Source organism: Plecotus auritus (assembly GCF_963455305.1).
Source record: "Plecotus auritus genome assembly, chromosome: 9".
In the NCBI taxonomy this organism is placed as follows: Eukaryota; Metazoa; Chordata; class Mammalia; order Chiroptera; family Vespertilionidae; genus Plecotus; species Plecotus auritus.
In genome coordinates, this window is record NC_137783.1 from 58,984,798 (window position 1) to 59,000,256 (window position 15,459).

General features: G+C 39.3%; 1 protein-coding gene and 1 pseudogene across 4 annotated transcripts in view; both read left to right on the top strand.

Annotated features, from left to right (window-relative positions):
• The window catches only part of PARG (poly(ADP-ribose) glycohydrolase), a 204,568-nt gene that overhangs the window by 134,198 nt on the left and 54,911 nt on the right, over positions 1-15,459 (top strand). For all 3 annotated transcript variants that reach the window (XM_080687384.1, XM_080687383.1, XM_080687382.1), the window contains 3 exons: positions 2,078-2,157; positions 8,616-8,676; positions 14,852-14,927. In XM_080687384.1, coding sequence (XP_080543510.1) covers positions 2,078-2,157; positions 8,616-8,676; positions 14,852-14,927 — 217 coding nt within the window. The remainder of the gene's footprint in view (positions 1-2,077; positions 2,158-8,615; positions 8,677-14,851; positions 14,928-15,459) is intronic.
• On the top strand, positions 4,137-6,024 carry LOC308257726 (calcium/calmodulin-dependent protein kinase type II subunit gamma-like; annotated as a pseudogene). Its single transcript has 3 exons — positions 4,137-4,652; positions 4,907-5,265; positions 5,400-6,024. The product of its transcript is annotated as a calcium/calmodulin-dependent protein kinase type II subunit gamma-like (transcript).

Genomic DNA, 15,459 nt, shown 5'->3' on the forward strand with positions numbered 1-15,459 from the left:
CACCCCCCCTCCGTGCATGAATTTCGTGCACCCGGCCTCTAGTAGTGCTATAAAAATTCACAGCAGTGAAGTCTGAGAATTGGCATAAGGGTTTTAAACCTGCTTCATCTTCCCAGACTTTCTTTCCACCTCCCCCTTTCCTCTGCTCTTCCAACCCCCACACATGTCCTTGCTCCATCAGGAAGATGGCAAAGCATATTTAGTTACATAGTGATTTGAAATCAGGCTTTGAAACACACACAATGAATAATCAGAATACACTGAGGTTCTGCTTGATTTGTACCTCTAAGGTTTAGACCTGCAAAAAAAAACAGTTGCACTCATTTGTAGTTGGTGGTAATAACCACATGATCTTCCAGGGAAGTCATATCCTTTGGTTAATAAATCTGTAGTCCCAAGAGGCTCCTAAGGTTAATAATTTGTCATCATGGTTGTGAAATTTTATGTGATTTTACATATAGCTGACGACATGTAGAAATTAGGGATACTTTTTATGTTTTGGGAAATTATTTCTTAAGTTCAACAGCCATTTTCTTCTCATAGTGCAACAGTTCTGTAGAAGAGGAACTTTTCCCTCCTTAATTGAATTGTATAGTGCCTCAATTCATCTCTGAGAAAAGGTGGTGGATGCCTTTATATTAATACTGCTTTCCTCTACTAAGTAGTAAACCTAGAAAAGGATTTTGCAATGGATCCCAAGGTATTCATTTAGTAAATCATATTTATTTCATATAGGATGTTTAATTAAAGTGCCAAGTGGCTTATTCTTCATTCTGACCATCATTTTGACTTAAACAAGCTTTTCTGGTTGACACTGCAGAATAAACCAAGCTGAAACCTGCACTGTCAAATATCCCTTTTTTGGGGGGTGGGGGAGGGGAACAGGCAGCTGGATTTTTAAGAATATTTGTAATAAACATTTTAGAAAAATAAGTTAGGTGAATAAAAATTATTACATAGGCACAATTCTTTTTAAAAATCAGTTAGATTTTAAATTTGGTTAAAATGCTTTCTAATATTAGTATTCTTTTTAGGAGATAAGTATTCAGATAAATTGTTTTCTCAGAATTGACTCTGAATACAGAATTTCAGATCACTGAAAACAGGTCATTTGAAATCTGTATTTCCTTCCCTTTTTCTAATTCATTTTACTTGCTCAATAGGATTTTCTCATGAAATTAACTTTTTCCTTTCTGCATAGTTATATAAACGTGCTTTTCTGATGAAAATTTTTATCCATTTTGACGCTTGTTAAAGTGAACTTTTACTTGAAGTGTTTCTGGTTTTAAAGCCAGGGTATATGACTAGAGGCAGATGAATAATACCTCCTCATTTATAGCCACAGAATTTCTCAGTGCTTTTGGAAAAGTAGATCTTGTGCCTAAAAGCATGCTTTTGTGATTGAAATCTTTTAGTGAACTACTTAAGTCAAATGCTTCTAAAGCCCTCCTTTTCTTTCCCTAGGGATAAATTGCATAATGTGTTACCAATAACAATGCCACATCATTTCAAAGAAAACTAAAGTAGTACAAGTCTAGGTTGCTGGAAACCAGATGGTGGAGGGATAGCGCTATTTAACAGGTTACCACGCAAAGAGTATATTTGTTTAATTACCAAGGATTGGTCATTCCTCTAACATCTTGTTATATTGCATGTCATTGTCCTCATTGTTCTCGCCTCCCCAACACAAACAATCATTTGCAGTTTTTTTTCAGATACTGTTTTTGTTCAATCATTTAACTTCTAGTAATATTGTGAATTACAAATAGTATTTGCCATTGGGAAAATAACCAAGCATTAATTCACTGGCTTAATTGACTTTAGGGCACCAGGTGGTACCTTCTCCCTGGAGGAAGATAGACTGGAGAGACGAGTTGTTAGAGTACCATACGACATGAACAACTTTTAAGAAGCCTGGTTCTAGTTGCTTTCAGTCCTTTCTGGATGCTATTTGGATCCAAACAGTTTTCAGTTCTCTATTATTACAGAATTGCTTTCTGAAAGAATTACTTCTTTTATTAGTTGGTAGTAATATAGATTTAGTTCTTTGTGAATCTTTATTTTTGGTCTCTTTCAGGTTGTTTGAAGGACGTTCCTCAAGAAAACCAGAGAAGCTTAAAACGCTCTTCTGCTACTTTAGAAGAGTCACAGAGAAAAGTAAATTCCTTTCATTCTTAACTATAATTTTTATCATTGTTGGGGGACAATTCAGATCAAGAACATTTTTGTCTTCAAAATGCACCTTCCTGCCCAAACCAAATAATTTATTATAATCTAGATTTTATACACATGTGTATATACATAAATGTGTGCCATGAGTGTGTGGGGGTCTTATATATTCTAAAATTAGAGCAGCGTAACATACCATAATGTGTTTTCATGAATAAAATCAAATTAATACTTACAAAAGGAAGTATGTTGACCAGGAAATGCATTTTTTGGTGTTCTTTATTTAAAGAAGCATTGACTTTTATAATTGGTTTATTTGTAGAAGTCAAGCAATTCATTGTCTTCCTACAGGTCCCTCTCTTTTGTGTCCCCTTTAAACCCTTTGTAGAGTTCTTATAAAGCAGTGTTTCACTAGTGTTCACATATCTGTCTTCCTCTGTTGAACCTCAATCATCTTGTTTTCCCAGAGGCTAATTGCAGCACCTAAGACAGTGGTAGGAAATATTTAACAAGTGCTCTTAATAATCAGGGGCTATAGATTGCTATTGCCACTTCTGTCCTAGGAACTGGGTAGCTACAGACAGTTTATTAACATCTCTAAGCCTCAATTTCTTCATCTTAATAGAATGATGATAGTTATCTCATAGGCTAGTTGTAAATATTAAATGAAGTTACATGCTTAATAAATATTACCTTTTACCAGTGGGTGGCTTTTCTTGCAAGTTGGTTTTAGAGCAAACCAGAACTTCTCAAAAGCTTGCTTTTGCTAAGTAGGGCAAGTCAACTCTGGTCAAGTGAAATGAGTAATGAATTCTTTTCAGTTCTGGTCATCCAGGTTGTGGGATTGTCTTGAAACATATCATTGAATAATTTTAAGGTCATTTTTTTCCTTTTGTAAGTATCTCACATTATAGTATATTTAATTGGCACCTCCCCTCACCCCTCCCACCCCCAGTGTATTGCTATTGGACATTGTCCGCCCCCCCCCCTTTTTTTAAGGAATCAATTGTTAGGATTTGGGAATTTAAGGGAAAATTTTTATATGCTTCTTTGACAGGTTTATTTATTTCTTAGCTTATCAATTTTTAGTTTTGTGCTTGGTACAGAATGAAATATTAAGGAAAATGAAGGCTCATTCAGGTTATGATACATAACACCAAATTAAAATTTGTAATAACTCGTTAGAAAAATGAGTACCTTTTTGCTATTCTGAATCTAAATAGAATGAATTTCATTATTATACCTAAGTAATTCAGTGTTTACTTTTCTGTCCTTGGAGTCAAATCATGTTTATCTTCTCTAGGCTTCTCTATGTCTCCTGTATAAAAGCTAACTTGCCTTTCTACATTTTAGGATTTTGAATAATTTGAGGAAAAAAAAACAATGTTTAGTTTTTTTCTTTAAATATATTTTTATTGATTTTAGAGAGGAAAGGAGAGAAAGAGAGATGGATGCATGAATGATGAGAGAGAAGCATTAATTGGCTGCCTCCTGCACGCCACCTACTGTGGATCTAGCCCACAACCAGGGCATGTGCCCTGACCAGGAATCGAACCATGACCTCCTGGTTCATAGGTCAGTGCTCAACCACTGAGCCACATTGGCCAGGCTCAAGTTTTGTGTATTGTTGTTGTTTTTCAACTAGAAATTTATAAACCATCCTAAGGGTTAGAAATTAGTAACACTGAAAAAATAAGTTGTAATTAGACATTTTATGTTCTGGCTTTTTCACTATATATGGTAATGTAGTTCTTTGTAGAAATATAGAGAAACATGCTATAGGTTTTCAGGATGTAAAGCTACAGGCTTAAGGAGGAAATACTAAGTGGAATAAAAGAAGTTTGCAATTTAATAATTACCTTATATAGAAGTTGTAGAGTCTACTGAATAGAAACTATAGGAATGTATTTAGGTATTCTCCTCTTGCCCCCTTGGTGGGGTGATGGTGACTGTGCACCAGTGTCAGCATGGGCTACACTCATCGATATTACCAGCTCTTCAAGGAGCTCAGCAAAGGTGCTTCCTGTGGTCCGCAGGTGTGTGAAGAAAACCTCCATGCAGGAGTATGCAGCAAAAATCAATACCAAAAAGTTGCTCTGCCTGGGATCACCAGAAACTAGAACGTGAGGCCTGGATATATTGACTTTTGAGACATCCATTGTGCATTCCCATCACATTATTTCAGAAAAAGGGTTTCACTACCTTGTGTTTGACCTTGTTACTGGTGGAGAGTTGTTTGTAAACATCATATCCAAAGAATCCTATGATGAAGCTGATGCCAGCCACTGTGTACATCAGATTCTGGAGAGCGTTAACTACATCCACCAGCGTGACATTGTCCACTGGGACCAGAAGCCCGAGAACCTGCTGCTGGTGTGTAAAAGCAAGGGTGCTGTGGGCAGCTGGCTGATTTTGGCCTAGCCATCTTAAGTACAGGGAGAGCAGCAGGCTTACTTTGGTTTTGCTGGGACCTCCGCTTACTTGTCTCCTGAAGTCTTTTTAGTTGTTTATCCTCACCTGAGGATATTTTTTCCATTGATTTTTAGAGAGTGTGGAAGGGAGGGGAAGAGACACAGAGAGAGAAACATCAATGTGAAACACATTGATTGGTTGCCTCTCACATGTGCCCTGACCAGGGCTGGGGATCGAGCCTGCAACCGAGGTATGTGCCCTTGACTGGAATTGAACCCATGACCCTTCAGTCTGTGGACCGAAATTCCATCCACTGAGCAAACAGGCTAGGGCTGTGCCCTGAAATCTTGAGGAAAGATCCATATGGAAAACCAGTGGATTTCAGAGCCTGTGGAGTCATCTTGTATATTCTGCTGGTGGGATAGCCTCTCTTTCAGGATCAACCGAAGCTATATCAGCAGATCAAGGCTGGAGCCTATGATTTCCCATCCAGAGTGGGACAGTGACCCCGGAAGCCAAGAACTGATCAACCAGATGCTGACCACAACCCTGCAAAACATATCACAGCTGACCAGGCTCTCAAGCATCCATGGGTCTGCTAACAGTCCACGGTGGTATCCATGATATGTCATCAGGAGACTGCGGAGTGCTCGCTTAAGTCCAGTGCCCGGAGGAAACTGAAGGGTGGCATCCCACGACCATACTTGTCTCCAAGAACTTTTCAGCTGCCTAAAGCCTATTGAGGTCGGGTGGCGGTGACAAGGCGCCACAAACCACTAGGGTGCGTAACATTACAGATGGGATCAAGGACTCCACAGGGAGCTGCAACACCACCACTGAAGATAAGGATCTCAATGTGGGAAAACACGAGATCATTCAAATCACAGAACAACTGATTGAGGCCATCAACAATGGAGATTTTGAGGCCTACACAAAGATTTGTAATTCAGGACTCACTTCCTTTGAGCCCGAAGGCCTTGGTAACCTCATGGAGGAAGTTTTGCTTTGAGAATCTCCTGTCCAAGAACAGCAGGTGCATTCATGCCATCATCCTGAACCCACATGTCCATGTGACCGGAGAGGACACAGCTTGAATAGCCTACATCCACATCAATACATCGATGGACAGGGTCCACCTCCCACCAGCCAGTCAGAGGAGACCCAGGTTGGCACCGCTGGGATGGCAAGGGGCTCATTGTCCACTGTTACTGCTCAGGGGCCCTGCCCCATCGCTGCAGTGAGCTCATCCACAGGGTCATTAGGAGATACCAGCTGGAGGTCGAACCTTTGCAGCCAGTGGCTCTGGAGGGCCCAAGCGACAGCAGCAGTCCTGTTCATTTGAGGTTTAAAACAATTAATTTACAAACCCACCCGTTTGCCCTTCGTGTCTGTCTTTGCTGTACTGAAGTGCTTTTACATTTAAGGAGAAAAGATTCTTTTTAAAAAGATGGAAAAAGAAATGTATTTAAAGTACCATATATTTCATCAAATCTAGGATATTATAGATGGTAGGAAGTGCCATTATGTTATGTATCACTAAGAAGGAAAAAACACTCAGGGTGGGGAATCGTTGGAGACCTCTCTGACAAAGCTGGCACACCAAAAGTCTACACCCTTAGTCTAAGGATACATGAGATGTTAAGCTGGCTGTGCACAAAAGGGACAGTAAGCAAACCACTGTCAACGTTGGCACTGGGTAGAGAGGGGAAAAAATATCCTCTGAGAATGTAATCCAAGTTTGGGGTCCAAAGTCATATTACCAGTGTGATCCACAAAAGCCTGCAACAGAGGGCTTACTTCAGACTGATCTCAGGTTGGTGGCGCTCTTAGATGATGGCAGAAGCAGATGCACATCTTCTCTGCAAAGGTTTGACTTTAATCCAGACCAAATGCGATGGCTAGATACCTTGGACTATAAAAGATGTATTTCATTTTCAGAAATTTAATACATGAAAAAATGTGCTTTTAGAATTGATAAAATACAATTCCATCAGGACCAATTTTTGAGTGTTGCCAAACATCAGTATTTGAAATGAGGATCTTGAGACTGAAAGATTTTAAAGGGCTTTCTGAATTAAATTATTTTCAATATAGTTTTAAATAAAGTATCTTATAGGTGGAGTATTTAAAAATTAATGATTCATATGCAGTATATATTTTGATTTATTAAGGAAAACATTTAATCAACCAAAATAACTTATTCTGGCATGAAAGGTGCCTTTTTATGGAAGAAAGGTAATAGGCATGCTCTCAAGGTGTTTTTGTTATTAATTAGTAGAGGCCCAGTGTATGAAATTTGTGTACGGGGGAGGGGGATCCTTTAGTCCAGACTGCACCCTCTCGCACTTCGGGATCCCTCAGGGGATGTCTGGCTGCCGGTTTAGGCCCGATCCCACAGGGATTCCTGTGGGATCGGGCCTAAACCGGCAGTCGGACATCCCTCTTGCAATCTGGGACCACTGGCCTCTAACTGCTGGCCTGCCTGATTGCCCCTAACCACGCTGCCTGCTTGCCTGATTGCCCCTAATCACTCACCTGCCAGCCTGATTGCCCCTAACCGCTCCCCTGCTGGCCTGATCACCCCCTAACTGCTCCCCTGCCAGCCTGACCGCACCCTAACTGCCCTCCCCTGCTGGCCTGATTGCCCCTAACTGCCCTCCCCTAACTGCTCTCCCCTGCTGACCTGATCACCCCTAACCGCCTCTGCCTCGGCCCCTGCCACTGTGGCTTTGTTCAGAAGGACACCCGGAAGACGTCTGGTCTAATTAGTATATTACCCTTTTATTAGTATAGATATCTTAAGAACCATGTTTATATGCATTTTCTTTTGCTTTGCCAGTAGTGTTCATTTATGAATTTCTTTTGGTCTCTCCTAGTATATATGAAGGACATTTAATGTTCTTATTTCTCTTACTGACTGATGTTTGTGACTGATAATACTAACATTAGTTTTCTATTAATAGAATTACTTCTTTAGTATTTGAATTGTTTGACTTCTTGTGAGTTTTAAATATGCTATCCATTTTTTCTTAAAGATAGACATCTAAAGAATATTTTATAACTCATGTTAACAGAATCCTGTTTTTTAATATAAATACTCCATATGATTTTTGAGTTATTAATGCTTGTGACTGAAAGCAATGTAGAATCATCCTAAGGAATGAAACAATTGCTAAGCGTTCATTGGAACTCTACCACCATTATCCCTAATAGTTCCTGACATTTCTCTTTGCTTAAGAGCTTAACAAAACAAACAACAAAAGGAGAAAACAAAAATGGCCTGGCCTTTTTAGTTTATTCTTTGATTCGACTCAAACAAATTACTTTTGGCCGGCTGATTTATTTGTTGCTTTTGCTACTGTTTAAAAAATAAAAAATAAACCTAACAAAAAAGGATCATATCCTCTAAAATTTACTGTGTTTTGATCTTATATGTATTGCTACTTGAAAACTATGTCATCTTTCTTCTCTAATCATTTAGAACACAGTAATTCCTCCTTCCGCCTAAGGCACCTTATAAAAAGAGCAATTGCATATCATCTAAGCCCTGGATTTGGCTATGTCACCTCCAAAGGCATGCCAACAATTTTCTTTTTTTAATCCTAGACATTTTTTTTCATTATAAAACATAAATATGTATACATCCACCAGTTTTTAGATATAGGTTGAAGTTCTTTGAGAAAGAGTCCATCTACAGATTAAAATCCAGTTTTGTCTTTATTATGTAAACTACACCCATTTGCATCTTTCCCCCCAATTATTTCTTTAAAAGTGTTTGCAGTTTAGAAAATGTCACTATAAAGTACCAGCACTCACATCCTCCTGTTGTGTTGTTGTTTGTGTAGTTTTTTGTTTTAGTGAGGACATGCTATTTCATAGAAAGAGTTCCTACTGTAAGGATAATATTATTTTAAATCAATCTTCTGTTGTATTCTGAAACTAGTTTTATAGCCATTGTTAGGCCCATTCTTTTACTGAATATATGTATAATCTTTTCAAAATTGAAACTTGTTTTTCTTTTATTGCTTTTGTAGAACCTACTGGGTTGGTGACATTTACGAGACAGAGTCTTGAAGATTTTCCAGAGTGGGAAAGGTAATGATAAAAACAATGCTGCAATCTTAGAATTAGAAGAACTGTTTTTACCATGAGAGGATTTTATTTTACAGCCCCTGGAAAGATGTTTTTCCAAACTCTTAATTGCTGTTTTGCTAGGCAGTTTCTTCTTATAAGAACCTAACAAAATCCATTGATAGCTCTCATTGTTAGAAAGAGAGCTGCAACCCTTAGACTTCTTCTACTATTTTGCCTTAGTTTTGTCTTCTGAAACAAAGTCCTGTTCAGAGGTAAGGAGTTTTGTGCATGAAAACACTAATATTAAATGGAATACCAATATTTAATGTTTCTTCATACTCTCCTTTTTTGGTTAGTATTTATATTTTATGGCTTTTCTTTCTGGAGAACAAGATTGAGAATTTTTTTGTTTGTTTGTTTGTTAATCCTCACCCGAGGATATTTTTCCATTGTCTTTTAGAGAAAGTAGATGGGAGGGGGAGAGTCAGAGAGAGAGAGAGAAATATCGATGTGAGAGAGAACCATTGACTGGTTGCCTTGTGCAGGTGCCATGACCAGGACCTGGGGATCGAGCCTGCAGCCGAGGTACATGCCCTTGACCAGAATTGAACCTGGGACCTTTCAGTCTGCAGGCCGACACTCTATCCACTGAGCCAAACCAGCCAGGGTGGGAAAAAAATTTTTATTAAGCTAAAATATAAATAGTAGTTACCTAGAATTTGCCTGATAAGAATTTTGAGGTTTGTCTGTCCATGTGTACTATTGGCAAATTTTGTGGAAGTTGCTAATTTATTGTTTTGTTCTTATTTATCTGTAAATACTGAGGAGAATAATAACTAATCTGAGTTCATCAGATTTGTAAATTTTTTAGTGTCCTGGAATAGTTAACACATTTCCTAGTCTAGAGAAAAACTCCAAAGCACTTTAAGTAGAATGGATTAACTTTTTCAATGCACATGAGGATATGACTAGACATACTAAATGCATATTTTGAGTGTGCATTCTGGTTAACCGGTGCTTCTCATTTTCACATTCTAATAAAATTTTTTTTTTAATCCTCACTCGAGGAAATGTTTTTATTGATTTTTGAGAGGGAGGAAGGGATAGGAAGAGAGAGAGAGGATCTCTTGCCTCCCGTACTTGCTTAGACAGGGATCAAACCCACAACCTAGGTATGTGCCCTGTCTGGGAATCAAAACTGCAACCCTTTGGTGCACGGGACTATGCTCCAACCAGCTGAGCCACACTAGCAGGGCTAATAATTTTTATTGTAATTTTTAATTGTTTTGTTTGGAATAAGTTATGAAAGAGACTCACTCTTAAGGGAGTTAACTTAAGGCACATCTGCTTAGGTGGCTCTCCCATGGTGTCTTCGTTCATCAAACATGTTTATTTGCGAGGTGAAAGAAAAAGAAACTTACTTTAGGAGGCTGACTGCATGGCTGAGATGATTATTAATAGGGCGAAATGGATAAAAGACCAAACACCTGAAGAAGAACAAAAACAAAATTGAGCCAGAAAGAAAGAGAACACGAACAGCATTTTGGAGTCATGGCATATTAGAGATTAAAGTTATCCCAGGAAATCATCGGGTCTAGTGGCCTACTAAAAATATTGTCAACGCTATACTATCTATGACAGATGGAGACTAGGCAGCTTCAGTGATGGGAAGTTCACAACTTCACCTCACTCGGCTGCTTGTGTTATTATCTAATACTGTCATTCACTGAAAGAGTCTGTCTTTCCAATAATCCCCCTCTTCCCATTCCTGGTTCTTCTAAAGCTACAATAACTAAATTTAATTTTCTTTAACATTCAGCCTTCCTTCATGTATCTTAATGCTTTCTTGACTCACCACACCTCTAACAATGCACACAGGTACATACAAACCTTACTCATTTCTTCTATTTCACATATAATACGAATTCTAAATGCTTTATTTCTGCTATTTACATACCCCAGACCAGTGGTCGGCAAACTCATTAGTCAACAGAGCCAAATATCAATAGTACAACGATTGAAATTTCTTTTGAGAGCCAAATTTTTTAAACTTAAATTTCTTCTAACGCCACTTCTTCAAAATAGACTCACCCAGGCCGAAAACCGACTTCTGTGCATGGGCCATGAAGTTTCAATCGCACTGTACGTGCGTGCCTGCACATGGTATTTTGTGGAAGAGCCACACTCAAGGGGCCAAAGAGCCGCATGTGGCTCGTGAACCGTGGTTTGCCGACCACTGCCCCAGACCATTGGTCCCTCTTAAAATATGGTGCCTAGAACTAAAAGTAACAATCTGCTATGTTCTCTGCCCAGGTCAGGGTACAGAGGATTGCTCTGCTTAGCTCTTCAATTAGTCTGTAATAGGAATACCGATGTTTTGTTCACATCACTTCCATGTAGATTTTATAGGTCATTCAGAGGGCTTGTTTTCAATTCAGCTCAGGATCGCCTCTGCATTCGTCATTTATTTGACTCTAATGTGAAAATACACTTGTTTATACATTGCCATCTGGGAGTGAAGGGATAGGTCAAAATGCAGAGATCTGCAAGGTGTTGTGTCAGTGAGATAATTTTGCCCTTAAATATGATCAAGATACTCCCCTTAACTTTGATAGACAGCATTTAACTTGGTAGCCTTTCTAGCTTTTTGTTCCCTGTTTTGTTTTAGTTGCTTCATAAGTGAGTTAGAGAATATAATTAATATCAGTCTCCCAGACTCCACAGAACCAGAAACGTGTATTCACTTATAGAGGAAGGATGAAGAGGAGATGAGGATTCTTGGTGTTTCAAGAGTAAGGGGCTAAATGGGTGCCAGGAAGTTAGAGGCTTTCTGATTACCAAGTTTCTGATATGTTCTAGTTAACCTTTTGATTATCAGTAAATCCCTTAGTCAGGCTTAGTTAATCACCGAGAGCCAGAATAGGCCATGTCTTTGATTACTGGAACAGTGAAATGGAGAATTTTCTGGGGCTGGAAGGAGAGACCTGCTTAAAAAAGCTAGAAGGATGCTTAAAAAAACAAAAACCTGCCTGGCTGGCATTGTTCAGTGGTTGAGCATCATCCTATGAACCAGGAAATCATGGTTCGATTCTCAGTCAAGACACATGCCCGGATTGCGGGTTTGATCCCCAGTAGGGGGCATGCAGGAGGCAGCCAATCAATGATTCTCTCTCATCATCGATGATTCTATTGCTCTCTCCCTCTCCCTTCCTCTCTAAAATAAAAAAATATATATATTAAAAAAACAAACACAAAACCTGCCCCTCGTTTTTAGCAATTTCATAATTTTATTGAGAACTGTGCTCTAAGTTGAGAATGTGCAGGGAGCAGGCCTAAGCCCTCAGTCAGACATCCCCTGAGGGCTCCTAGACTGAGAGAATCATTGACAACAGTTGAGATTTCTGTTTTAAAATCCTGACTGACAAACCAGAGGTTTCTGGATCATGCTTTTTTAGCTTTTCAGTAGTATCCTCAAAGGTGGTCTCCCTTGGAATAAAATGACTAGGAAAGTGGGAACACCCCCTCTAAAAAGAAGTTGAAAAGTCAAACTTATAATACAATTTTTACAAGAGATTTATAATATAATTTATTGTAAAACTATTGCATACTGGTTAAGAGCTTGAACCATTGATTTAGGCTGCCTGGGTTTAAATCTTTATTGCTTCATTTGCTAGCCTTGGGCAGGTAACTTAACTGCTTTCTGTGCCTTGTTTTCCCATCTGTGAAAGGAGGGAGTGATAGGGTTGTGAGGATTAAATGAGTTAATACAAATTAAACTTTTATAACAGAACATATATTGAATTACCTTCTAAGTTTAAGGGTATCAGTCTGAAATATATTTGGACTCATTGAAACCAGGTAAAAAGCAAATCACTGTAAGTAAATAGTGCTTCCTCAGCTAAACTGTTTTTAAAAATATATTATTGTTGCCTTGGTCAGTGTGCCTTAGAACATTGGCCTGCACACCCAAGGGTCGTAGGTTCGATTCCCTCTCAAGGGCACACCTGCGTTTCAGGTTCAATCTCCGGCCCCAGTCCAGGCACAATGCGCGAGGCAACCAACCAATGTATCTCTCTCACATCAATGTTTCTCTATCTCTGTCTTCCTTCCTCTCTCTCTCTCTCTCTCTCTCTCTCTCTCTCTCTCTCTCCCCCCCCCCCCTTCCTACTTCCCTTTCTCTCTCTAAAAATCATTAGAAAAAATTATCCTCAGGTGAGGATTGACAACAATTATATATATATATGAGGCCCGGTGCACGAAATTCATGCACTCCGAGAGGGGGGGGGTCCCTCAACCTGGCCTGCACCCTCTCGCAGTCCAGGAGCCCTCAGTGGATGTCCAACTGAGGGCCTAGGCCTGCTCCCTGGACATCCTTAGCGCTGCCGCGGAGGCAGGAGAGGCTCCTGCCACTGCTGCTGCGCTCGCCAGCCATGAGCCCGGCTTGTGGCTGAGCACTGATCCCCCCGTGGGAGCGCACTGACTACCAGGGAGCAGCTCCTGCGTTGAGTGTCTGCCCCCTGGTGGTCAGTGCACATCATAGTGACTGGTTGTTCTGCCATTCGGTCAATCTGCATATTAGCCTTTTATTATATAGGATACTAGAGGCCCAATGCATGAAATTCGTGCACTCATGGGGGGGGTCTCTCAGCCCAGCCTGCGCCCTCTCACAGTTCAGGAGCCCTCGGGGGATGTCCAACTGATGGCTTAGGCCCGCTCCCCGCTGCCGAAGAGGTGGGTCAGACATCCTTAGCGCTGCCAAAGAGGCGGGAGAGGCCCCAGCCATCACTGCTGCGCTGACCAGCCATGAGCCCACCATGGGAGCACACTGACCACCAGGGGGCAGCTCCTGCATTGAGCGTCTGCCCCCTGGTGGTCAGTGCATGTCATAGTGACGGTCATTCCGCCATTTGGTCGATTTGCATATTAGCCTTTTATTATATAGGATATATGTAATTCCCCATCCCCCCCCCAAATTAATGCCACCCTTATAAAAGTTAGGGGTTTGGATTTCATCTTTTACATTCTATTATAATTTATAGTAATAACTAATAGGGTAAAATCTAAGGAAAAATGTCATCATCAAACTAATGAAATGGAATTGGTTTTTTAATATAATGTAAGCCTGATAAACACTCTAATGAAGAAAAAAGTTTTTCCTTGAATCTCTTAAGATTAACTGGGTCTGAAAATTAAACTGACCAAGACAGATTAACAGGAGAAAAACATACAGATTTATTTTATATAAGTTTACATGACATGGGAGCCTTCATAAGGAAAGGAAGACCTAAAGAAATAGAAGTCTGTACTTTTAGGCTAGGTTTGATGCAGAGTAGACAGTCTTGGATGGATTGAGGAATAGGAGGCAATTATAGTAAACTAGGGGAGACACCATGGCCCCTTTGTCTTTGTTAGGATTCTTTTTGGGATCCCTTTGTGTTTGAAGATAAGGATGCTATTTTCCTTTGGGTATAAGGAGGGTACCTCTCACATGAAACAGCGTTCATAGCCTGTTTCAGGGAAGAAGGGAGGTTCAAGTGACCTTGCTTCTGCTGTTTTCTCAAACCTCTTCCGCTTAAAATATTGAACATGCTAAGGTGTAGCGTGTCCTGAACTTCATAAACTCCTCAGTGACCATGGTGTATGGAAATGAAAGAAAATAATTGTGACTTACAGGTAGTAGGTTCATCTGTCAATTTTATTAATATAAAAATACTATAAATCAGAATTTCTGTGGCATATATTTTCATCAAGACATATCTCTCACCCCACACACACATAGTTATCAAACTAGTGAAAATAGAGCCCATCTGAGAATCATATGTGACTTATTACCAAATTTTTCTTTATTTTTTATTAGGTTGTCAACTCTAGGATAATAATAAAATTTTATAGATCTTAATTCTTTTATATTTTAAGTTTTTTAACTCTTAAAGAGGAAAGACTTTGATATTTTGTAGGGAATAACAGGTTTCAAAAAAGTATATTATCTCATTTTAATTTAAAAATGTATATTTATATATTTGAATTAGAAAATGTTTGTTTCTATACCAAGAATGTTAACAGTAGACATCTGTTTCTGGCTTTTGAGATTTGGAGTGCTTTAAAATTTTTTAATAGATAATTTATATTTTAAAATTTTTCTGTAGTGAATACCTATCATTAAAAAAATAAATAAGGGAATTATTTTTCATTGTAGGTGTGAAAAACCCCTGACTCGACTGCATGTCACTTATGAAGGTACCATAGAAGGAAATGGTCAAGGCATGCTACAGGTGGGTGAATCCCAGCAGCATGCTTGTGTTTGGGACTTTTGTCAAGCTTCTGACAGCCAAAGAGTTTGAAAGCTGTTTATTTATCTTCTACGCTAATTTAATGCAAAGAAGCACGATAGCAGAATGGAGAAAAACACCAAACAGATCATCTTGACAGCTGTGGTAATATTGTTACTTGCCAGCGTACGTTCTCTGTTTCTTACATGAGCCTCTTTTTTAAAAAGCCTTTGACAGTAAATCCCCAAATCTGGACAACATCAGACCTCTTGGTTCAGACATAGATTGTAGATTGACAGTGCATGAAGTTCCCAGGGTATGGTCTTGACAAGCTGTCACAGGATGGTTTTGTACTTTTTCTTTAAAGTGTCTTGCTCTGCCCTAAATGATGACCAGCTTGAGATGTTTTTCTGCCACCAACCTTGTTTAGGTCTTGGAGACAGACGTCTAAAACTGATTGATAAGAAAGTCCTTTCTCCCATATGTAATCATTTTAGGCACGTGAACCAACTATGCTTGCTGACTTTTCCCTGTT